The sequence below is a fragment of the Myotis daubentonii genome, chromosome X, assembly GCF_963259705.1.
Source record: "Myotis daubentonii chromosome X, mMyoDau2.1, whole genome shotgun sequence".
NCBI classification, from domain to species: domain Eukaryota; kingdom Metazoa; phylum Chordata; class Mammalia; order Chiroptera; family Vespertilionidae; genus Myotis; species Myotis daubentonii.
Genome location: NC_081861.1, coordinates 104201497 through 104228355, shown reverse-complemented (window position 1 = coordinate 104228355; position 26859 = coordinate 104201497). Strand labels below are relative to the sequence as shown.

The 26859-nt window shown below is 41.2% G+C and overlaps 1 protein-coding gene across 1 annotated transcript; it reads right to left on the bottom strand.

Annotated features, from left to right (window-relative positions):
* Positions 1–24919: 24919 nt before the first annotated feature.
* TENT5D (terminal nucleotidyltransferase 5D) lies at positions 24920–26095 on the bottom strand. The gene has a single exon (XM_059679590.1). The coding sequence runs from the start codon at positions 26093–26095 to the stop codon at positions 24920–24922; it is 1176 nt and encodes a 391-aa protein (XP_059535573.1).
* Positions 26096–26859: the final 764 nt, after the last annotated feature.

Genomic DNA, 26859 nt, shown 5'->3' with positions numbered 1-26859 from the left:
CCACCAGGGGGAAGCTCCTGCATTGAGCCTCTGCCCCCTGGTGGTCAGTGTGTGTCATAGTGACCAGTCATTCCCAGTTGTTCTGCTGTTAGGGTCAATTTGCATATTACCCTTTTATTGTATAGGGTAGATGCCTGGTGCATGGATGAGGGCTGGCTGGTTTGCCCAGAAGGGTGTCCCGGATCAGGGTGGGGGTCCCGTTGGGGTTCCTGGCCAGCCTGGGTGAGGGGGTGATGGCTGTTTGCAGTCTGGCCACACCCCCTTCAGGGTGGGGGTCCCTTGGGGTGCCTGGCCAGCCTGGGTGAGGGGCTGATGGCTATTTGCAGGCTGGCCATGGCCCCCAGCCACCTAAGCTCCCAGTGGAGGCTGGCTAGAAGCAGGTATCTGGGATTTTTTTATCTTCTATAATTGAAACTTTGTTGCCTTTAGCAGAGGCTGCAGCTGGCCAGGCAGGCGGGAAGCTTGGCTTCTTCCATCGCTGGGGCAACCAAGCCTCCTGCTTGTTCTAGCTCTGTGGCTACCGGCCGCCATCTTGGTTCAGTTAATTTGCATATAGTAGCTCTGATTGGCTGGTGGGCGTGGCTTGGGTGTAGCAAAGTTACAGTCAATTTGCATGTTTCTCTTTTATTAGATTAGATACTGATTTTAACTTTTTAAAAATATTTTTATTGATTTCAGAGAGGAAGGGAGAAGGAGAGAGAGGTAGAAACATCAATGATGAGAAAGAGTCATTGATTGGCTGCTTCCAACATTCCCCCTATTGGGGATCAAGCCCACAACACAGGCATGTGCCCTGTCTGACCAGAATCAAACCATGACCTCCTGGTTCATAGGTCAATGCTCAACCACTGAGCCACACCAACCAGGCCCAATTTTAATTTTTACCTAAAAAATGCCTATTTTGCAGAGAAAACTAGGAGGCTGATAATTGTGAACTGTCACACACTAGCATCTTTTTGCAGCAGACTAACAGAGCTCATGGATACATATAACATAGCTTTATATAGCAACATATAACCTTTATACAACTTCTCAAAGAGGCTAAAATAAACACATTCATTAACAGACCCAAAGATATAGCTTCTCTGTGGTATATAAAAATAAGAACCAAAGTATATAAACTTATCCTGTGCTTAGTAATCAATGTTTCAGTGTTCTTCATACTTACAAATGATGTAAACATCCAATCACTATATATTAATTAATTATCTTAACATTAGTAAAGTTTTTAAGTTACCTAAAGATCTTAGAAATTGTCTTTGCTAACATAATATAAAACTTAATTATGGTTGAAATAAAGTTTGTCAGAATAATAATTCAATTAGGTTAAACATAAATTTAAATTTTCATACTCTTAAACATTTAGTAGACTTAATGCTAGCTTATTCAATCAACAAACCTGTATGAATTTAAGAAAAATATAACCCAAGTAGAATAAAAATCTACACATATCTTATACTTAACACTGATTATCAGAGAATACATAGCTGTTTCCATAAAACCAAAAATATTAAACTAATCTCATTTGCCAAAGATTTACCTAAATTATGTGAACCTGAATTCTAAAAGCATTTCTGAGTTTGTTTCTCTAAGTGTCCTTTTAATTTTTAACACAATGAAAATATTGGAAGTTCAATATCCTTATTTTCTGAAAACTTTAGGAATATTTCTTTTATATAAGCACTTATTTATCTTTAAACCAATCAGAATAGATCTTTAAGATTATTTACAACCTAATTTCATAATAACATATGGAGGTAGGAAAATATTACAAACACAATGAGAGGCAAAAGCCTTTCCAAATTACAGACAGAAACAATCACACACAGAAAAAAACATAGTTTCAATTCCATTTTAGCTGAGTCAAGAGTAAACACATCACAAAACTTGCCCATCCTCATCAAAAGCCATTCTCTTCTCAATGGGTAAGAGTCTGTAATTGATTTGAGCTCAAAATAAATAAATAGTCCTGGCCAGTGTGGGTCCTTTGGTTGAGTGCCCTCCCCTGCACCAAAGGATCATGGTTTCTATTCCCAGTCTGGGCATTATCCAGGTTGCAGGTTCAATCCCAGGTCAAGATGTGTGCAGGATGCAGTTGATGGATGTTCTTCTCTCTCCCTCCCTTCCTCTCTCTCTCAAAAATCAATAAAAACACATTTAAAAATATACAGACAGAAAAGACTAACAAAACAGATCACCTGCCATCTTTCATTCAACAGAAACAAAATCACTGAAAGGCCGCCGCCCGCCTCTCCTGGCGGTGCGGGAGGAGGAGTCCGGCCGCTGGGCTCTGGAACCCCTCCGCACCCGCCATAGGGCCTGGCCTCCCCGGAGCGGGTCCGAGTTCTGGTCCGTCTGGACTGGCTGCGCGTCTGGACTGGCTGCGCGGCTGGCGGTAGGCCGAGGGGTGGGGCCAAGCGGCGACCTACCAGGGAGGTCGTGGGAGCAGAAGGCCTCACTGCCTGGCTCTTTCCTCCCTTCCCCTGTGGCCGGCTCCCCGCTTGCCCGCACTGGGGCCGGGGGTCCATGCGGCCCTCAGGGCCTGGTCAGAGGGGCCGGGGCCTGCATGAACTAGCCCCTGGGCCCCATGAGGCAGGGCCTAGCCGTGCTGCTGGCGGCCTCGGGCATCGACTCCCCGGCCCACAGCGGGAGCCCAGCGTGGGCTGCCACCTGCCGCTGCCCCCCCCCCCGAACCGGAACCACGCGGCAGCGGCGTCGGCGGAGCGGGGCGCGTGCCCTAGCCCGAGGAGACGGAGAGGAGGCGATCGCCGGTGCCCCCGGGGACAAGACGGAGGATGTGGACTTCCTGTCTGGGCTGGAACTGGTCGATCTTCTGGACCCCCCCCCCCCCGGGCGATCGGACTAGCCCCTGGAGCCCGGGCGGGGACTGCGCCCTCCATCTTGCCTTGGGTCCTCCATTTTGGACAAAGCCATGTGCTATTTCCAGGAAGAAGCCTCTGCTAGCCACACCCAGGATTTCTCTGGACTAACCAATAATAATCAAGGGAAGTGCACGCCATCACTATGACCACATCCTGCGTAATGAGACACCGACTGGCGCCTGGCCAATCGGCGGGGCCCACAGTCCGCTCTCCTGCCCTTACTCCACTCCCCTATAAAACCCCCTGTTCCATCAGGCCTCGCTTTCTCTGCCACTGGACTTGCCGTTGTGTCGGTGAGTCTGGTGAACGGGGAGCGCAAGCCGGCTTGAATTAAATGGACTCTTTGCTTTTGCATCAGACTGACTGGCTCCCTGGGGGTCTTGGGAATCTTGAAATCTGGGCACAACAATCACCATGTGTCATTAATCCATTTATAGAATCAATGAATGGTCCAACAAGTAAAACCAAAATAGGTGGCATCAAAAATTAAGCAAGTATTGAGAAACAATCAAATCCTTACTCAGTTATCAGTGGAGAAGAGTCTGGAACACGATCAAGAACCAGACTTACCATTTGATATCCCAATCACCAGTCAGAAACAGAGCACAAAGGGGCTCTGAGATGCCTGGTTACCAGGGTTGGAATAAACAGGGATCTTATCTGAGTCATGGCACCAAACTGTCAAAGACACTATGCACTGGACAATTGAGGACATAATATTATTCAAGCTATTGCAATAGGGAGAACATCTCAAAGTAAAGGAAGAGCAGGCTGAGGTTTACAGAGATTTACAGAGGCAGTTAGAGAAAGGAGTCATGAAGAGAGTGGACAGTGAGCCTTATCTGAAGGGTAGAGACAGTTCTCAGAAAGTACCAGGGCAGAGTGATCCTTTATGATTAGTTGTTTGGAACACAAATGGGTGGGAATATTTTTCTTTTTTTAAAAAAAATATATTTTATTGATTTTTTACAGAGAGGAAGGGAGAGAGACAGAAAGTCAGAAACATCGATGAGAGAGAAACATCGATCAGCCGCCTCCTTCACATCCCCCACCAGGGATGTGCCCGCAACCCAGGTACATGCCCCTGACCGGAATCGAACCTGGGACCCCTCAGTCTGCAGGCCGATGCTCTATCCACTGAGCCAAACCGGTTTCGGCGGGAATATTTTTCAATTGACCATGCTTTCTGGAAGTACAGAGCTTAGATAAAGTTTAACATTGCCACATGACATGTAATCTTTCTCCTTTTTAAAGTGAGGAGGGAAGGGGAACTGAATCTCACAATGAGAGAGAGAGAGAGAGAGAAAGAGAGAGAAAGAGGAAGAGAGAGAGAGAGAGAGAGATTAAAAAAGAAACTACTCATGCCCTCGCCCCCCTGTTGTCTGTGTCCATTGGTTGGGCTTATATGCATGCATACACGTCCTTTGGCATGAGTGGGGGCAGGTTTATGGGGAGAATGAGGTCACATATGTAAAACCTTAATCAATAAAGAAATTAAAGATTGAAAAAAAGAAACTACTTATATATCCAGCAATGTCAGAGAAACAGGCAGAACTACTTTTTTTTCCAAAATGTGTAATTAATATTTCTTTTCCCAGCAATTTCCAAAATTCCCTCATAATCTGGAGTGAATGTAAATTTAATTAAAGAATGAAACTTGACAACCATTTTTTCACTCTTGCCTCCTCATTTTCTAGGGAATTCATTAGTAAGTCCATATCATCTAACTAAACACATGAATTTCATTATATTTCCCTCAAACCTAACAATGTTCTCTCAAACAACCAATATGTCATACAACCTTAAAGAATGTGATTAGCCCCAAAGGAAAATGAAGTTTTCACTTGATGGCCAATTGTCAATCACACCTCTCAGCTCTGTGCATATGTTCATGCTATCCTGCCATCAACTATTGTGATAACTGGATCTCTTACATTGTCCAAATATCTGTAGGGTAATTGTGTTGAAACAAAATATATAAAAATTTAAACATTTTCCCCTGGCTAGAAGAAGTCCCATAGCCTATGACAGGAGAATATGGGCATATAAGTAATTAACCAGATATAATCATCACTCTGGCTTTAAATTCTTAAAAAAACAAAACAGTTTTACTTTCATCTCAAATTTGGAATATAAAAACAGATCCTAAATGAGTGGAAAACATTCACTCATATGGTTGTATGTATTGAATTATTTTGTGTGTGTGTTTTTTTGGTAATGGCAAAAACAGAAAAGGGGCAGAGTGCTTTCATAAAGAATACCATTCTATAAACAAAAGCCATATGTAGTCTTTGAGACATATCAAACTCTGTTTATTAAAATTTCTACCTTGTACAGTGGCTAGGCCAATGTATATACTGTCCTGTAGCTGACTTGTCTTTGCCCCACTGATGCCATTGCCCTCTACCAGAGTGACCTTTCCTAGACAAGGTAGTTTTACAGAGACTTCAGAAGGAAACAAGAGCCCAGAATCTCAGGTCCAGAAATCCTAACCCAGCTTTGATTAAAATTTGCCTAACCTTACCAGGTCCTTGACACACATGCTCTGAGCTGGGTTTGGAATCAAATACCTTAGGCACAGGAGGTGCATCCTTGTTTAAAATGTATTTGCTGACAGAAGCCAAATGGTTAAAGAAAATAAGTATGTACTAAGCCCTGAAAATCACTACATTTGGCTCAGAAAATGGTGGCTGAATAGGCAGACCTTTCTTGCACCTCCTCCCAGGATCAGATTGGAATAAAACTAAAGTGGAATTCTTCAGCTAAGGCCACCTGAAGAGGAGAAATATCAAGGAAGGACAGAAAACATCTGGAGACTGGTAAGAAGGGTGAGGTTGCAAGAGGGACTAACCCAGCTGCCACAGGCAGCAGTTGGAGAATAAGGAGGGATCACTATGGGAGGGTGTTTTCCTTAAGAAGATAGAGGCCCAGAACCCAGGGTGGGCTCCACGCTTGGAGCACCAGAGCCAAGACCAGTGACCTACGTAACACCCATCCATAAAGGCAGCAGGGCCGCTGGCTGCTGCGGAGTCTGGAGCTGGTAGACCAGGAGCCAGTCAGAGAGAAAGCCTCAGTTTCTATTTTTTTTTGTGTTTTACCCCAGAACAGATTTCATTTGCAGCTACTCACCTGAGGCTTTAGATGTAGGGAGGGTGGTGCAGGCTCCAGGTGCCTAAAGAGAGGCTAGGTTGGGAAAACTGGGGGGAGGGGGAGAGGGGAGCTAGCCACTCTTAGTAACCTCAGCACAGCAAAAGAAAAAATAAACATCCTAGGTCAGTGGTTCTCAACCTTCCTAATACCGCAACCCTTTAATACAGATCCTCATGTTGTGGTGACCCCCAACCATAAAATTATTTTTGTTGCTACTTCATAACTGTAATTTTGCTACTGTTATGAATCATAATGTAAATATCTGATATGCAAGATGTATTTTCATTGTTACAAATGGAACATAAAGCGTAGTGATTAATCACAAAAACAATATGTAATTATATATGTGTTTTCTGATGGTCTTAGGCGACCCCTGTGAAAGGGTCATTCGACCCCCAAAGGGGTCGCGACCCACAAGTTGAGAACCGCTGTCCTGGGTGATACCGCCCGACCCACCCTCAGGATCCCTGCCTGCCACACACTGCATCTTGACATTTGCAAAGGAGATAGCAAAAGGGGCCAAGCCCATAAGTTTGAAAAGTTTCAAGGTGCTTCTGTCTCTGGGTGGGTTGTGGGTGGGACCACCCAACCCACTATCCTGGGAACCTGACTGGTGCTTTCCCCACAAGGGAGAGCTGATAGAAACTCCAGGTTTCCAGCTGAGCCCACTGGATAGCATGAGGATCTCTGCCCAGCTGAGAGCAGAGTAATATTCTGGGCTATTCCTTTGCAGAATAGTTCTAGGAGAGGGAAACACACTGATCACTTTCCCTGAAATCTGAACAGCACCCCTCCCTCATGAGAGACCCAGAGGTCTAGACTCCTGATTTCTTTGTCTGAAACACCACCACCGAACTGACAGTGGAGAGCTGCATGGGAGAACCCAGTGCTCTGTCAGGCGTCTGCTGACTCAGACACTGTTTGCTCCCTTGCTGCTTGCCCTGCTGGACTGCCTTCCACCTCAGCTCCTTCCCCCTCTCACAGCTCTCTATTCCTCCAGGCCCAAGAAAATGCTCACTGCTGCCAGGTTTCTCTCCACTCCCAGCCAGCCAAGCTGCAAGCTCCCTGCTGCAGGGTCTGTGCTTTTCTCCCTTCTTGTCTCGCTGTTTATTCCAGGTTGCCCACCTTTAGATGTTTCAGTGTGTGAGTCTCTCAGGCCTCAATCTGTGTTGAGCAGGGATTTCTTTGTTGAATTATAGTTGGTTAACTTGTTGAAAATTCAGGGTGACAGGACAAGGAGCACTGTCACGCCACCATTCCTCTGACATCCCCACTCCCATCCCCCTTTAATATTAGTTGATAATGTCTCTCAGTGTTTGATTCCCATCTCTTGAATTCCTAGAAAATTAGAAATTTCAACTAAATATTTTTCTATAACCATTCTCATTTGTATGTTTTCAGCCTCAATTATTAACAGGAGAGGTGATATTCCTCCATAACATGTATATTAAACGCGTGCTACCTTTGTGTATGTGTGGATGTTGGAGGAAGGAGTCTCTAAAACAGAGTTGAAAGAAATATGGTGCCCATTCAACAGGTATATAGATACATATTCTAAAGGAGACCCAATTTTTTTTAATTAAATCTTTATTGTTCAGATTATTACATTTGTTCCTTTTTTCCCCCCCATAACTCCCCTCCTCCCAGTTCCCGCCCCACCCTCCGCCCTCACTCCCCACCCACTGTCCTCATCCATAGGTGCACGATTTTTGTCCAGTCTCTTCCCACATCTCCCACACCCCTTTCCCCCCCAAGAATAGTCAGTCTATTCCCTTTCTATGTCCCTGATTCTATTATAATCAACAGTTCATTCTGTTCATCAGATTATTTATTCACTTGATTCTTAGATTCACTTGTTGATAGATGCATATTTGTTGTTCATAATTTGTATCTTTACCTTTTTCTTCCTCTTCCTCTTCTTAAAGGATACCTTTCAGCATTTCATATAATCCTGGTTTGGTGGTGATGAACTCCTTTAGCTTTTCCTTATCTGTGAAGCTCTTTATCTGACCTTCAATTCTGAATGATAGCTTTGCTGGATAAAGTAATCTTGGTTGTAGGTTCTTGGTATTCATCACTTTGAATATTTCTTGCCACTCCCTTCTGGCCTGCAAAGTTTCTGTTGAGAAATCAGCTGACAGTCGTATGGGTATTCCCTTGTAGGTAACTGAGTTTCTTTCTCTTGCTGTTTTTAAGATTCTCTCTTTATCTTTTGCTCTTGGCATTTTAATTATGATGTGTCTTGGTGTGGTCCTCTTTGGATTCCTTTTGTTTGGGGTTCTCTGCGCTTCTTGGACCTGTAAGTCCATTTCTTTCACCAGGTGGGGGAAGTTTTCTGTCATTATTTCTTCAAATAGGTTTTCAATATCTTGGTCTCTCTCATCTTCTGGCACCCCTATAATTCTGATGTTGGTACTCTTGAAGCTGTCCCAGAGGCTCCTTACACGATCCTCGCATTTTTGGATTCTTTTTTCATTTTGCTTTTCCGGTTGGATGTTTTTTGCTTCCTCGCATTTCAAATCATTGACTTGATTCTTGCGCTCCTCTGGTCTGCTGTCGGGCGTCTGTATAATATTCGTTATTTCAGTCCGTGTGTGCTTAACTTCTAGTTGGTTCCCCAATATAAGTTCGAGGGTCTTATTAGTTTTCGTGTAGATCTCATTAAGTTTATCGGCAGCTTCTAAACAGTTCTTGAGAGACCTTAAAAGTGTGGTTCTGAACTCTATTTCTTCCATTGACAATTTTGTCCTGTTTCTTTGTCTCCGCATTTTGTTATGCTTCCTTGGTGCACCCCCTAGTGGTCTTTGTTCGCAGTCTTATAGATAAATCTTGATTGTTGTAGCTAATTCCAGGGAGGGTTTGACCTCCAGGCCAAGTGGCTATGAGAATCAGCTGTGTCAGCAGTGAGAGAACTTCTGTCCTCTAGGGAGGTGCTAATCTAGCCTTTGCCTGAGGCTATCCGGCAAATGCCTCTGTGCAGGGCTTGGGCGGGGTGGGTCGCACAGGATCAACAGGGTGGGCCGCAGAGAGCAGTTATGGTGGCTCTCAGTCCTGTCCCAAGGGGCTCTGCCTCTCTGAGTCCCAGCACCCGATGCAAAGCTCGGAGAGAAAGCTGCACTCGCCCTGACCGAAGCCAGACAGTCCCGCTTCTCCCGTTTGAGTCTGGGTCCCTAAAGACTCGCCCGGATCTGGTGCTCAGAGTCTGCGACTCCCTCCCGATTGAAAACGCCAACCGCGCCCTCCTCCGCCAGCCCGCTCCGCGCGCTCCGCGCATTCTGCACCTCAGAATTTGACTTCAGCACTGCGCCTCCTCTGAGTGTCCGTATGCGTTTCTCTTTCCTCCTAGTTGTAGGACTTCCACTCAGTGAGCGTTCCTGTGGTTCTGGGTGATGTCCCTTCCGTTTTTTGGTTTCACTTTTGAAGTAGTTGTTCAAAGCAGCAAACTCCGGCGTTAACCTATGCCGCCATCTTGGTTCTCCTATTCTTTTCTATTTCAGGAGACCCAATTTTTTGTTAGAACTTTTATTTAGTATTTTAGTTATTTTTATTAAATTTATTGGGGCAACATTGGTTAATAAGATTATATAGCTTTCAAGTTTATATTTCTACTAGAGGCCCAGTGTACAAAATTTGTGCATTGGAGGGGGGTCTCTCAGCCCACCCTGCCCCCTCTCACAGTCCAGGAGCTCTCAGGGGATGTCCTACTGATGGCTTAGGCCTGCTCCCTGCGGCCCTAAGCTGTCAGTAGGCCTCCCTCTGCAGGAGGCAACCTGGCTGATCAGGGGAAGGCACTACCCCCAACATCCTACTGCTGCCACTGCTGGCTGCCATAGCCACCAAGGTGTTTTCATCAAGACGGACTCCAGTCCCTTCACTATGAAAAAAAAATGACAACTTTCTTTAGGAATTTTCAAGATGTCTCTTTCATAAAATATGACATTTCTTTCTTCTTTCTTTCTTTCTTTCTTTCTTTCTTTCTTTCTTTCTTTCTTTCTTTCTTTCTTTCTTTCTTTCTTTCTTTCCTCACCTGAGGATATTTTTCCATTGATATTTAGAGAGTGTGGAAGAAAGAGGGAAAGACAGAGAGAAACATCAATTGGAGAGGGACACTTCGATTGTTTGCCTCCTGCATGAGCCCTGACCTGAGCCCCGGCCAGGGAGGAGCCTCCAACCTAGGTACATGCCCTTGACCAGAATCAAACCTTGACCTTGTGGTCGGCAGGCCGAGGCTCTATCCACTGAGCAAAACCAGCTAGGGTAGGATATGACATTTCTTAGACCCTCCAGCAGCAGACCTTCGTTTCTTCCTCTAGGAGTGAGGTGGAAAAACCCTAGATTCTTATAGGCAAGTTACCAAGAACACTGCACGTGGCATACGGGGAGCTAAGCCAATGAGCGGTCAGAAAAGGTGTTTCCTCTACAGCTCACATGCAGAGGCAGGACTGCTGATGAGGGCCTGCTCTCTGCCGCAAGGGGGCCCTCTCCCTCTCCCTCTCCTTCTCCTTTTTCTTCTCCCTCTCCCTCTCCTTCTGGTCCACTCTCTAAAAAGCAGTGAAAAAATATCCTCTGGTGAGTATTAAAAAACAAAACAAAACAAAACAAAACAAAACAAAACACAGAATAACAGGCCTCCTCCTTGAAGATGCTAAATATGTTGGCCTGAAAGAGAGAATTATTGGCTCTGTGAAGATCCCTACATGAATTTTATTAACAACTAGGGGCCCAATGCATGAAATTCATGCACAGGGGGGTGGGTCCCTCAGCCTGACCTGCACCCTCTCCAATCTGGGAGCCCTCAGGGGAGCCCTCTCCAATCCGGGAGTTTCTGTCTGTCTTTGAAATCATATGAGTAAATAGTCTGAGACCCCCAACCCAGTTTGGTTTTGTGCTCACAGAATAGTAGAGTTCTTTTTTTTTTCTTTCCTCCATTGGTGGAGATTTCCTAGAAGTTGCAGGATGTCTTCCTTTTAATTTTTCCTCGACACTCTGACTTTACTTATGTCTCTCACTTTTGCTTTCCCTCCATCCTCCACCTGCAACAATAACTTGCTCCAGGCTCACTTTGCTCTAGTATCTAGGAGATCCCACAATGCATCTGCCATCCGAACTATGACTCCCAGCATTCCTGGTGCTCCCCACACTCTTGGTTTTCGCTTCTGGTCCAGAGGCTGCAAAAACGAAAAGGACTGGGAACTTCAGCCACTCACAGGCTGGGCTGACAGGACTGGACACTCCAGTGGCGTACCCGGGACCCTAGCCACTCAGTGCCGTCAGGTGTAGGCCTGGAGCAGCCAGGGGGCGAGAATGCCCTTCACGTCACCGTGGTGACACAGCAGGTGTCCTGCCCCACCCCCTGACCACTCTGCATCTGCGCTTCCCTACAGCCCACCATCTTTGTTGGGTTAATTTGCATACTCACTCCTGATTGGCTGTGGGCATCACTGAGGGATGGTCAATTTAAATATTTGTCTATTATTCGTATAGATATTTGGAAAATTGGCCTTATCCACACCAATGATTCAAGTTTGTGCTTTTCTGTGTTCCACAGAAGAATCAAATGACCTTTTGTTTTATTGTGTCAAAACAAAATTTTGCATGTGTTAATTACATAGTTCTTATTCAAATACATAATAGCAGATGCAAAAGTTCTGTTTAACTCAGTGAAGAGACTGGCAGGATGATAATACTGTTTAAAGGAGATTGCCAAGGATGAAAGCCTGAAGTAGAACTGCTAAATTAGATACAATCTGGCTAATGTCCTATAGGACAATAAAACCATCACTTTTTGAAGTGGTTTGTCTTCTAGATAGAAATTAGTTACATCTTTAAAAGCCTAAAAATTCTTTTCATCTTCTCACTTTCCTGATCATTATATGAAACTTTCCAGGGCAGTAAAATGTCAAAATATAAGGAACTTATTTAATTGTAAATAGTGTGTCAGAGTTATGTGTTTCATAGAAAGAGAAATGATCATTCTGTGGGCCTCTAATGCCCCAATTATACTGAAAGGACTTGCTGTCAATGTTTTACTCCAGGCTTGTGCTCAGCTGTAGAGGCTACGGGGCAGGCTCTCCCTTTCCTCTCTGGTCCTGCGGTTGGCCATGGAGGCTACAGGCAAGCCCACCCTTCCCTCTTTGGGCCTGTGATCACCCGGAGGCTGTGGGTGGGCTTGCCCTCTCCTATCCCAGCCTGTGCTCCATTGCAGAGGCTGTGGGCCAGCCCCCCTGTCCCTGTCTGTGTCCTCTCCACTTCAGATCCGGCTCCAGGCAAATCCCCCTGTCTCTGTCTCCATCTCCACTATAGTCGTGACCCATTACAACATCCTGGCCTACTTTGCATATTACCTCTTTTTATATATATACTAGAGGCCCAGTGCACAAAAATTTGTTCACTCGGAGGCAGGGGGTCCCTCAGCCCAGCCTATGCCCTCTCGCAGTCTAGAACCCCTTGGGGGTGACCACTTGCTGGCTTAGGCCTGCTCCCTGGGGGATTGGGCCTAAGATGGCAATCAGACATCCCTCTGGCAGCCCGGCAGCCCTCAGGGGATGTCCATTTGCCAGTGGGGAGCAGACCTAAGCTGCAGTCAGACATCCTTAGCACTGCTGAGGAGGCAGGAGAGGCTCCCACCACCACCACTGTACTGGCAGCCATCAGCCCGGCTTGTGGCTGAGCAGAGCTCCCCCTGTGAGAGCGCACTGACCACCAGAGGGAAGCTCCTGCATTGAGCATCTAGCCCCTGGTGGTCAGTGTGTGTCAAAGTGACCAGTCATTCCCAGTCTTTCTGCTGTTAGGGTCAGTTTGCATATTACCTTTTTACTATATAGGATAGAGGCCTGGTGCAAGGGTAGGGGCCGGCTGGTTTTCCCTGAAGGGTGATCCAGATCAGGGTGGGGGTCCCGCTTGGGTGCCTGGCCAGCCTGGATGACGGGTTGATGGCTGTTTGCAGCTGGTCACACCCCCTTCAGGGTGGGGATCCCCACTGGGGTGCCTGGCCAGTCTGGGTGAGGGGCTGAGAGCCCTTTTCAGGCTGGCAGGTGACTAAAGCTCCCAGCCTCTTCTTTTTTCTTTTTTTTTTAATTCTGGGATTTATTTACCTTCTATAGCTGTCACTGGAACTGAGAGCCAGCTCCATCTCTGAGGCCCGGCTCCAGCTCTGAGGCCGTGGCTGGCTGAAAGCAGGTATCTGGGTTTGTTTAGCTTCTATAATTGAAACATTGTTGCTTCCGGAGCTCAGAGCTGGGCCGCAGCAGGCGGCGAACCTTGACTTCCTCCATCACTGGAGCAAGCAAACCTCCTGTTCGCTTCAGCTCCGTGGCTGCTGGCCACCATCTTTGTTGGCAGTTAATTTGCATATCCTGCTGATTAGCCAATGGGAAGCATAGTGGAGGTATGGTCAATTAACATGTTTGTCTATTATTAGATAGGATAGATGATATATGATCTGTATATTGCATTGTGTGCCCACTAACCAAAGTCAAATCATGTTCTGTTACCATATACTTGTCAACTTCTATCTTTTCTACCTCCCCCATCCTCCTTTCCTCTGGTAACCACCATACTGTTGCCTGTGTCTATGAGTTTTTGTTTGTTTGTCTAATTTGCTTTTGACCACACTATTCAAATTATAATTTTAATGTAATTCTTTCCATGGCAACTAATTGTGATTTTAGAAATGGAGATTATGGAACAACACAGGATATGAGATGAATATAAAGACAGCTGGGCCCTAGCTGATTTGGCTTAGTGGATAGAGCATCAGCCTATGGACAGAAGGGTCCTGGGTTTGATTCTGGACAAGGGCACATACCTTGGTTGCAGGCTCCTCCCCGGCCTGGGCCCTGTTTGGGGTATGTGCAGGAGGCAACCAATCAATGTGTTTCTCTCACATCAATATTTCTCTCTGTCTTTCTCTCTCCCACTCTCTCTAAAAATCAATGGAAAAATAGTCTCATATGAGGATTAAAAAAAAAGAGACATCTGGGAAGGGCAACATATAATGTAAGCAATGATCAGAAATAGAATACTACTCATCACCTTTTTGTGTTCACAAATTTATTTTTATTTCTTTTTTTCACAATTTTATTTTTAAATGTCATAATATTGTTAACATTTTAAGAAAAAATAAAGTATATATTTGAAGAAAAGATGCAAGTATGTAATTTTATATATTCCTACCAGACCTGATTTAGACATGAATGAGAGCACATAGGGCAATAATGTGTCTCCACTTTGTTTTAACATTCTAAATAATGTGTCAGAATTTTTGTAATATGTAAGTAACTTAATGGCATCATTTTCAGGGATCCCAAAGTAAATGCATCTCATTTCTATTAATACTCAATAATGAGTATGTTACTTTGCTTGATAAAAGATATTATATGAATATAATGGTGGCCTTTGAAAAATATCACCCATGATATAACCAGTACATTACAATGAAAACATTGTGAGACGAAAACAGGAATATTTTTGGCTTACTTTTGTTATTTACCATTTGTCAATTTTAAAGTTGATTATTCTTTTTTTAAAATATATTTTTATTGATTTCAGAGAAGAAAGGAGAAGGAGCGAGAGAAACATCAATGATGAGAGACAATCATTGATTGGTTGCCTCCTGCATGCCTCGTACTGAGGATTGAACCTGCAACCCAAGCATGTGCCCTTGACTGGAATTGAACCTGGGACCTTTTAGTTTTCAGGCCAATGCTCTATCCACTGAGCCAAACCAGCCAGGACAAGTTGATTATTCTTATACTAGAGACCCGGTGCATGAATTTGTGCACACGTGGAGTCCCTCTGGGTGGCCTGCAAGGATCGGGCCGAAATCTGCAGTCCAATGCTGCCTGCAGCTCCTACCTGCTGCTCCCACTCATTCTGGCCCCACTGTGCCTGTCATGGGCTTGTGCCCAATAAGTCCTGATTGGGAGATACTCGCGCTCACCAGCCATGAGCCCTGCATCTGGCACCCTCCCAAGGGGAGTGGCCTGTGGGATTGGGCCAGGGAGGACTGCAGGAGAGCTCCAGGGCATGTCTGGCCCATCTCACTCAGTCCCGATTGGCCAGACCCCAGCAGCAAGCTAACCTACTGGTTGGAGCATCTGCCCCCTGGTGGTCAGTGCACTTCATAGCGAGCTGTTGAGCAGCCTTAGCATATCATTAGCATATTACACTTTGATTGGTTTTTCTGCCATTTGGTCTATATATATATTACCCTTTTATTATATAGGATCAGGGGATAGTATCTATGTTTTCCGGTCAAGTTTAAAGTACCAGACAAGGCACAATTTATCCTTGCATATTATAGGATTAAAAGACTGTCTTAATTGCATTGGCGGTTCATTTTTTTTAAAGTGTAATAAACTATTCTACTTTAAGCTTTAGTAACCTGATAATTTACATTATGTGGATAAAATATGCCATCTTTAACAAAGGGTATTTACTGATATATTCTATGTATTGCACATAAGATACTTAATCCTTTACAGAGTTGCTAGGATGTTGTTAAAACTCTAGAAACTTCGGACAGAAACCAAGATGGTGGCATTGGTAAACACCAGAAATTGCTGCCTCCCACAACAAATTCAAAAATACAACTAAAAGACAAAATGGACATCATCCAGCACCACAGGAAGGCTGGCTGAGTGGAAATTCTACAACTAGAAGGAAAGAGAAAAGCACACTGAGAGTCAGGAGCTGCGGAAGTAAAGTGCAAAGGTACGGAGGCTTGAGCGCGCGCGGAAAGGGGCTGGTACCTAAGGACATGGCTGTCTTTTTGAATCAGGAGGGAGTCACAAGCTCCCGACTGCTCTGAACTCCAGTTCCGGGAAGTCTCTGGGGACCCAGGACTCATACGGGGAGAAAATGGACTGTCTGGCCGCGGGCAGAACTTGGAACTCCAGGGTGGCTTTCTCTCATAGGTGCCTGCAGCAATTAAATTACCGGGACACTGAGACGCGCAACCCTTAGGGCACGGCTGAGGATCTGCCATAGCTGCTTGCTCTGCCCTGTTGATTCCTTGAGACCCCGCCGCACCCAGGCTGCAGCAGAGGCTTTTGCATATGAATGCCCTGGCCCTTTGCAACCTGAAAATTACCTAACAAATTATAGCTGGGCCAGACAGACCCAGAACTTCCAAGAGAAGGCCCAAGGCCCCACAGCAGCTTGCATTGCTTCACAGCTGGGCCTCATCTGGGCACCTCCAAACTCCAAAAAAAGAAGGGGAATCTGCAGATCTTTTCATAGCTCCTGCTGGGTAACCTCAGGCAGAGGCTAAATTAGCACCTCCTTAGATCCAAGAGCCAGTGTACCCAGTGGTCAGAGTGGGACCACCCAGATTACAACTCCTCAGACCCAGAAGGGACACACTCAGGGAGCAGACTCAGTGAGCACCAAAGCCCAATTGAAGCAAGTCTTGCCCCAGAAGGGTGTCTTCAGCACAGAAGTTCTCCCACTGCAGACACAGCTGATTCTCACTGCCAATTGGCCTGGAAGTCAATTCCTCCCAGTGATACCTACAACAATCAAGGCATAACTACAAGACTGTGCACAAAGCCCACAAGGGGGTGCACCAATAGTGTCCACCTCAGGTAACTGGGGAGGCTGAGCCACTGTGCCCTATAGGACACCTAGCACACAAAACTACTCTACCAACACAGGGAAGCATAAAAAATGCATAGACAAAGAAACAGGTCACAAATGACAGAAATGGAGGAAAGCAAATGACTGGATATAGAGTTCAAAACCACACTTTTAAGGTTTTTCAAGAATTTTATGGAAACCGCTGATAAATTTAGTGAGACCCTGGAGGATATGAAAAAAAACCAACTAGAAATTAAGCATACACTGAATGAAATAAAGAATAATATACAGAGATCCAACAGCAGACAAGAGGATCCCAAGAATCAAGTCAAAGATTTGAAATATGAAGAAACAAAAAATACCCAACTGAAGAAGCAATAAGAAAAAAGAATCCAAAAATATGAAGATAGTGTAAGGAGCCTCTGGGACAACTTCAAGCGTACCAACATCAGAATTATAGGGGTACCAGAAGAGGAGAGAGGGCAAGATATTGAAAACCTATTTGAAGAAATAATGACAGAAAACTTCCCCTACCTGGTGAAAGAAATAGACTTACAAGTCCAGGAAGTGCAGAGAACCCCAAACAAAAGGAATCCAAAGAGGACCACACCAAGACACATCATAATTGAAATGCCAAGAGCAAAAGACAAAGAGAAAATCTTAAAAGCAGCAAGAGAAAAAAAGTCAGTTACCTACAAGGGAGTACCCATACGACTGTCAGCTGATTTCTCAACAGAAACCATGCAGGCCAGAAGGGAGTGGCAAGAAATATTCAAAGTGATGACTAGCAAGATCCTACAACCAAGATTACTTTACCCAGCAAAGCTATCATTCAGAATTGAAGGTCAGATAAAGAGCTTCACAGATAAGAAAAAGCTAAAGGAGTTCATCACCACCAAACCAGCATTATATGAAATGCTGAAAGGTATTCTTTAAGAAGAGGAAGAAGAAAAAGGAACTCTTACCATTTGCCACAGCATGGATGGAACTGGAGAGCATTATGCTAAGTGAAATAAGCCAGTCAGAGAAGGATAAATACCACATGATCTCACTCATTTGTGGAATATAATGAACAACATAAACTGATGAACAAGGACTGATCCAGAGACGGAGAGGCATTGATTGGACTGTCGGGCCTTGGAGGGAAGGTAAGGGAGGGTGGAGGTAAGGGGGAAAGATCAACCAAAGGACTTATATGCAAGCATATAGGCCTAACCAATGGACACAGACAATGGGGGGGGGGTGAGGGCATGAGCGGGGGGTTGGGGGGGTAGGGGGTAATGTGGGGATAGGACACATATGTAATATCTTAATAAAAAATATATTAAAAAAATAAAATAAAATATCCTGTGAAAACAAGACAAACAAAAAAAACACAAATACACATCTATCAACAAGTGAATCTAAAAATCAAGTGAATAAATAATCTGATGAACAGAATAAACTGGTGATTATAATAGAAATAATAGAATCAGGGGCATAGAAAGGGAGTGGACTGACTATTCTTGGGGGGGAAAGCAGTGTGGAGGATCCGGGAAGAGACTGGACAAGTATCGTGCACCTATGGATGACGACAGTGGGGCGGGGGGTGGGAACCGGGTGGAGGGGAGCTAAAAAGAACAACAACAACAAAAAAGCTGTAGAAACTTCAAGCAAACCATACCTTTTGGTGTTTTACTGCCTTGATCACTTTGCCATAGTTCTTTGTTCATATATTAAACTAGGGGCCTGGTGCACAAAGATTCATGCATGGCGGGGTAGGGGAGGGGAGGGATCCCTCAGCCTGACCTCCCCCTCTCCAATCTGGGAGCCCTCAGGGGAGCCCTCTCCAATCCTGGAGTTTCTGTCTATCTTTGAAATCATATGAGCGAATTGTCTGAGACCCCCAACCCAGTTTGGTTTTGTGCTCACGGAATAGTAGAGGTCTTTTTTCTTTTTCTTTGCTCCATTGGTGGAGATTTCCTAAAAGTTGCAAGATATCTTCCTTTTAATTTTTTCTCGACACTCTGACTTTACTTTGTCTCTCACCTTTGCTTTCCCTCCATCCCCCGCCCGCAACAGTAACTTGCTCCAGGCTCACTTTGCTCTAGTGTCTAGGAGATTCCACAATGCATCTGCCACCAGAAAGATGATTCCCAGCATTCCTGGTGCTCCCCACGCTGGGAGCGACTGAGGGAGCCACAGCTCCCCAAGCCTCCAGCTCTCCTTCTCTACTCTCTGCCCAGCGACCGAGGGAGCCACATCCCCCAAGCTGCCAGCTCTCCCGCTTCTGCTCTCCGCCTGGCGCCTGTGTATGCAAATTAACCCACAATCTTTGTCAGATTAACTTGCATATCCACCCCGATTGGCTGGTGAGCATAGAAAAGGGATGGTCAATTTACATGTTTCTCTTTTATTATATAGGATGTTGTATTCTGATCTACTTTCCACTCCACAGAGTGATCACTTAATATCATTGTTTGTAAATATGGTCAGAATACACAGACCTAAGTGGAAACGCTATTTGGCTCTGTTAAATGTATAGTGCTGGTGGTGTGTGTATGTGTGTGTGTGTATTGGGGGATTCAATACAATGTCATATCATTTTGACTCATTTGACTCATTTGAGTGATACTGCCATTTTATTTATTTCCCCACCAATTTTGTTCTTATTCAATGTATTGTAGGCACCATTTATTTGAGAGGGAGGAGAAGATAAGTAAATTTTACCAATGTAAAATCAAATGAAGTTCAGTTAATAAATGAATGAATACAAACCATTTATATAATTAGGCTATGCAAATGGGGTTATCTGTTGGTTAATCTATTATAACTGGTGAAAGTCAATTATATAGAGCCATATTATAGAAGGTCAGTCCCTTCAATGTATTGGGGTTCTGTTCAATTTCCAGGGTAAAGTTCTTTCATAAGTACTTTCGAACACATTGCAAACAATGAATGTGATAGTATTTGAAATAATAGGCATTTACCCATTATCCAGTTGACACAACGCTGTGTGTTTCATAGTGATTTTATTTCAAAAAATGTATTTAACCTAATAACAGAATGTCTGTAATGCTTTTTCCACACAGTGCACAAAAGCATGAAAGAAAGCAAAGAAACAGATACAAGAGCTAGTAGACAAACTGCAAGAGTACAAGTATCATCCATTTAAAAATAGTTTCCACCAAAAGACCCTGTACTATTCATATAACATTTTTGTCAACAATAAAATACATTTTCCAAAACAGTACATACATGTTTCGGAATTATATAATGAGCAACAACATGGATAAAATTAATCTGGTTTCCCATATAGTCAACATTAAGGCAAGGATACACATTTCATTCAACTCTGGACATTTTAGGCACTCTATTAATACTCTTCGTTTACAGAAACACAAGTTTTTAAGAATATTTCAAAAATTTTTAAGAGATTAAAACTGGTGATGTGAACTATAAGGCTAACAAGGCAACTAAAACATTTATGAAGCTATATTAATATTCACAGATTTCCTAAAGTGTTGAATTGTTTAATGTTAACATGCAGATCTGTCTACCTGACTTAGTGTAGGAAATCACATCAGCAATTTTACTGGGTGCTGGGCAACTATTTTAGATGTTTCTATTTCATTTCCCACTCAGTGACTATAACTCTTTTTACTGATATTTTCTTTAATAATAAACAATTGGATTTGAATTAACTAAAACTTGAAACACATATTTAAGATAAAAACTTTTGGTTTTAATTTGTTTGCTAAGCATTGAATTCAGATCGTCAAACTAAATTTATTTTTATTGGATGAACTTTTTCACATCTAGTGAAATGGTACTGTAGGACTTTTCTCATATCCAATAGTTATATTCATCTGGTCAGTGACTTGGACCATAAATAATTTAGGTTTACTTTTCCTTGTTCATTACTTAGTGACATGTTTCTGACTGGAATTATTAGAATAACTGCCTTAATTCTTTGCTTCACAAGTTGAGACTTTCACTTAACATACAGAAGAACTTTAAAGAAAAAACTTTCTAGAATGCTTTTTAAACTAGAAGGGAGTGATTTCACTCAATATAAACAGAGACTATGTGAGATGAAATAATTAGCCACAGCTGTCAAAGTGAATTTTACTTTCCAATTAAATCTAGTAACAGCCTTTGGATATAAAGTAGATGTATTGTTTAGATATATAGTATTTGTTTTAAAACAGCAGAATATCTTTACTTAAAGATTTAGAGTTTGCTATGTCATCTCATGTTTTATCATTAGTCATTTGTAAATAGGGAACTTAAAGAAAAATTGAAAAAATAGCCATAGGATAATATAATGTAATCAGAATGGATTGAGATCTAAAAAATTCAGATAATCCATCAGGTTATTTTTAAGTGAAATACATGAAATATACTGAAAAATTTCAATAAATGTGATACTGCATTATAACTAAGGTAAATCATCTATTAATATTGTAATATTAATGTAATGTAATCTATATTGCAAATATAATGTAATGTTAATTCTATAGAAATTAAAATATTTATAAGTTTGTATACTTTATCATGTCATTTTATGTATTAAATCTAAAATTATATGTAGCTTTTGTTTTTTAAAACAGTTCAATTGGTTTTACTAACTGAAATTGAAATGCAACTTCTTATCTAACTTTTAAAAATTTCCAAGAATTATGCAAAAGCACATAACAAATGCTTAAAAATGACCTATTTCTTACTAAAACAAGTTATCTTATAGTTTACACTAGTCTGAACTCTGAGTGATACAGTAAGCCATGTAATTTCACATTTAGAAAAGCAATAGTTGCTTTTAGCTGAAAAGTTAATGTTTATCTCTAGAATCATGGCCTTTAAATTAAAGTGTTGTTGGTATACCCTAGTTAAGAGAAACCTTGAAACCATCAGAGATCCTAAAACTGGATTATCCACATGCATACATGGAAGCTTTAATCACTAGAATGGGGTAAGCTATGATCACAATTCTATATGAGTCAATAATTCTGATCTTTCCAGACTCTTCCTTCACTAGAAACTAAACTTGGAAAAGTGTCATTTTATCTTTTGGTAATATAAGCCATAGTAACTTTGTCTCTAGACTTCATTTCTTTTTTTGCCTCTGATCACTGTGAGCAGAGAGGTATCATTTTAGCAAACAAGAAAAAGGTAGAAGAAATAAATGAGGAAATAAAAACTTGCTTTTCAGTAAAATTAATTACCTGCCCCCTTTTTGTAAACTGTCAGGATTACAATTTGTATGTCCCTTTTACAGAGGTACACTCCTTGACTTAGTAAACAGGCACTGAATTTCATATAAATCTCTTGACAGCATATGAAATATGGTCCTCTACATTTCTAAAGCAGATAACCTCTATGGCATGGTTTCTGTTTCAGGCTATAAACCCTTTACCTAGAAGATGATGCCTTTCATGTTAAAGATATATTTAAGTGCTTTTAAAAGAAGTATATTTTTAACCTTAAAAACTGTTATAGTAGCTGACACTATCTGAAAGCATTTTACCTGCTAATAAAACTATAGGAGATGCAATAAGAGATTTTGAGTTCACTGCCAAAACAACTATTGCTTTTCTAAAGCATTTAGTACTGTGTGTCAAAGCTACTTTAACAAAGCTCTCAAAACCATAAAATAATTTATGTAAAAATCATTTTGTTCAAGGAGGTCACATGTAAGGCTTAAAGAACATCACTTTCAATCCTCTTTATTCAAATATCCACTAATATATGTTTGGGTTGACAAATACTACTAGATGGAGGTGAACATTTATAAAAGAAAATTTTTAAAACAGAAATTTTAAATTTTAATAGCTATCTAATACCAATTTTTATTAAAATATATTAGAAGTGATTATTTTTCAATTTGGGAATGTAACCACATTTTATATATAAAAGTTTCATTTTTATGTTGTCCTCCTGCTTGATTGAGAGCAAAGGATAGCCTAGCTTAGTGATAGTATCTATATATAAAAGAAAGCCTGGAGATAAAGCTATAGTTTCCTCTGTAGTAATATCATTCCCATTCAACAGGTTTGGATTGTCTCTCTTGAGAAAATCTTACATGCCAATTGCAAGCTTTTTCTTTTTTTTTTTACTATAATGGAAACACATGCATAAAATTTTATGAGGAAGCAGGCCATCCTCCCAGCAGGATTTAAAGCTTTAGGAGGATACGATAAAGAATTTTCTTTTTAGGGAAGAAGTTCAAATTCTCAATAAGACCATGGACAACAGTGTGGTGATTGTCAGGTGGTGGTGAGTGGGGGTGGAAGAGTATGGTATAGGGGGGATAAATGGTAATGGAAAAACATAAAATAAAGTGAAATTTTTAAAAAAGCTTTAAATTTTTTCAATTGGACCAAAGGAAGCTAAGTGTGCACATGGGGGATAAGATATTCCCAAAAGCTTCAGAATTGTCCTATTCAGCATAAAATGCTACTATGGAAAATATTGAACCTTTACTTATAATTCATCACTAAAATAGTCCTTTTATTCTTAAATACTTTCCCTATATCTTTTGGTACTTTTCCCATTCTGTTAATACAGCATATACTCCTTCAGTTTTAAGTACATGCACTCTCACAAACTGAACACTTAGGGCAGAAATATCCCTCATTTTTAGCCAATATATGCTGTCAATAGATTACAAAATTTTCTCTTTAATGAAGCATTTATTAATTATTTGTCCCAAGCAAGGAGATGAACCCATGTTATACAGCATCAGCATTGTGTGACTGATATTTGTATATATTTATATGTGTGTATATACACATATTTTAAAATATGGTTCTTTAAAAATATATTGATACCCAGTGGTGCTGTAGTACAAAACATCTGAAAAACAGTATTTGAAAATGCCATATTTGGTGTACTTCTTGTGTCCAATACTATGATACAGAGAAGACAGATTAAGCACAGTCTGTAAGTGACAAACTCAGAATATGCCTGCTGCATCATGCTGTGATGGAAAAACTTGGAATGGTTAATGAAAACTGACATGGAAATTCATAAAAAATCGGAAGTAAAAATATTGAAGTTTTCTGATGGCCTTATCTATATTCATTATGTCATAGCTAATAATATTTGTAATTTTCTTCATTATACAAAGAAAACACTGTTTTACTACCACTGGTAGATTTGATAGCAATATATTTGGTGTACTGAGTTGATATTTAGATACTGGACAAATATATGCAATTGCTGAGTAAATTAGTGTCATGGAAAAATTCACAGAGGAGGCACTTGAATGGCATGCTAATACCTAATTTTTGGTAATGGCAAAATAAAAAGAAAATGCTTCATTTAGTTATATTAAAATATTTCACTTATTAACACTGAATGTCTCCAGATATATTAACATGCTCCTCGGGTAGATAATAAAAAATGATAAATGCCATAACTAAAAACCTCTGCTTACTTTTTTTTCCTGTTAGCCATTTAAAGTCTCTTTTTAACAGATGATGATAAACTTTCATATTGAGAGTTGATAATTCTCATTCTTTTCAACTTCTTTGGGAGAAAAATGAAGAAACTTATGTAACTGGTCACAGTATTGGTTGTACAGTCAGATGATATTATTCTGCAAACCTACAAATTAAATTAACTTAGTTGATAAATAACTAATGTCCAGTATTTTCCAGTATCATATTTTCAGTGTCCCTTCAAACTATAGTAGGAATTTGTATCTAACCCAATTTAATTGAAAAAGAAAATAAATGGTTGCAAAGTCTAGGGTTCTAATATCTTCTGCATCGATTGTCTTTGAACTGAGTCATTTCTGTTAAGTATTGAAAATTCATTGACAGTATTCAACTAGAAAAGGCCACCATCTCTAATCTCTTCAGGTTTTCTGGTAGATATGAACTTGTATTGTAAAGGCATCATTGCTTCTTGAAAGTTTCCATATAGGCTTTCAGCTACCAATGAAGCGAACATAAAGGAATTGACTGAATGTTGGCATTTGTCTTATCTCTGGATTGAAATCACGAGTCTGTTCTTTTATACTTTAATCAGAATGCAGGCATCTCTAATGTATTTATCACAGCAAATCTGAAAGTCATTAAGTGGTAAGATTTGAAAATCATTTTAAGTGGTCCACAACATTTGAAAGGTATTATAGCTAATAATCTTTGAAAATCATTTGAAGTAGTCAGTTTACAGATGATATTTTATTTACTATGGTGTTATAATCAATGAAAAATAGTTGGTAACTCCATACAAATAATAATAGATCTTAAATTTTATGGAATTTGTAAACTTGCTTTTAAGAGGTGTTTAATTAAAGCAAGTTTCTATTGCATCTGTGTTTTTTAAACCATACCATTTGGCACATTAGGGTGCCCTGGTAGGAATGGCTGAAAGAAAATAGGTGCTGGTGGTCCAGGTACTATATAAAAAGAAAAATACCCTCTCCTAGGAAAAAAGTATGGAGCAGGTTGATAAAAGCAAGTTACATTGTTTGTATTGGGTAGAATATTGTGTTCTCCTAGTACTTTTAAAGCCATATTGGTAATCATATCGATTGTCTGTTTTCTTTCATGACGCATGAGGCAAACGGTGCTTTTATCCACAATTCCACGCAAGGTCATAAGATAGTTGTACTTGCTTTTTTCTTCACCTATGAAATGGTTGTGTAGGTACGATTCAATCTTCTTTTGCTGTTCTACTACATCAGGAAAATCAATGAAAAATCTAGAGCACATGTAACGTTCAAGGGTCTTGATTTCTGCTTCACTAACTGGCTTAAAGTTTCGAACCAGCAAGTTGCTGTACTTCAGAAGGCCACCACCTCTAATCTCTTCAGGTTTTCTGGTAGATATAAGCTTGTATTGTAAATGCATCATTGCTTCTTGAAAGTTTCCATATAGGCTTTCAACTACCACAACAGGATATGACTTTTGGGTTAACTTAGCATTTTTGACATTGTAGAATTCTAACATGTTATCCAAACAGATTTGAAAAGAATCTACACTAAATTCAAACTGCCGTTTAAGTGAATTCACAAATTTTAGCTCTACATTCTTCCCAGTGTTGTTTGAAAGAGAGATGAGACTCCATCGATCTTGCTTATTGCAAATTTTGACCATCTTCTGCACATATGCCTCTTTCATGAACTTTAGGGTAATATTTTCCTTTTTTACACCTTTTGGTAAAAAATCAAGTAGACAACCTAGAACTACATCCTTAACAATTTGAAATTTGTTATCATTTGGTAGTTCAACACGAAAAATAACATCCAGATCCTTATAGATGATTCCACTGCGGCTTGCAAGTATGTAACTTGCAATGGAACCGTTCAACCGGGTATCTTTAACAATAATTCCTTGCTCTATCAGTTGATCTTTCACAACATTTATGATATGTTTTGGTTTTACCTCCAATGTGGGGAAATTCCCCCTTCCATGAATTGGAATTACTTCACCTAACACTTGATCGAGTATTATAACTTGATCCCATGTCAGATTACTGAATCCAGCTTCAGACATTTTGAAGTCAGTAGGTCAACTAGAAAGCAAGCAAAATATTGAGGAGAAATGTTAGCATATTGATATCAGTGTTATACCCAAAGCATATGAAAAAGTTAAAAATAGACTTGCCCTCAAAATAAATAACATTAAAACTAGAAAGTAAATTATCAATTTATCTAATTGCAATGAAATCTATACAGGAAATAAAGCTATTTTGATTATGCCAAAATTGTTAGAACCATTACTGCATGCAAACAGGCACTCTCAGGGATTTGTTAGAATTATAATTATTATGTTAAATGATGGCCTTTCTCATTATTTATTCATGTAAATATTATGATTGTGTTTGTTTGGTGTTATAAATTTTGTTCATAAGATAATCATAATACATCACTGAGGGTAACTGTCATGAATTTAAAGTGAGATCAAGATAGCATATCTGACAGAATAGCATAATGGTGAAATTATGTTCAAACGCAATATACAGAGAGATTAAAAATGGAGGCAGAGTAGGAGGATGCTGCATGGTCATGCTCCCAGGAACAAGTTGGAATTACAACTGAAATACGAGAAGGCTTCCTGAATAATCAATGGAAAACTCACAGGAGAGAACCCTGATACCCAAGGACTGAAGGTGGAGCCGGCATAGAGAATGGTAGGAGGGGCAGAGATGTGACCCACAGAGGGGAACTGAAGTCCCAGAGAGATATCTCAGCCGGTTGTGGAGGTGGGGGAGGTGCCACTGAGAATTCTGGGATTTAATTCCAGAGCTGGGCTCCTCA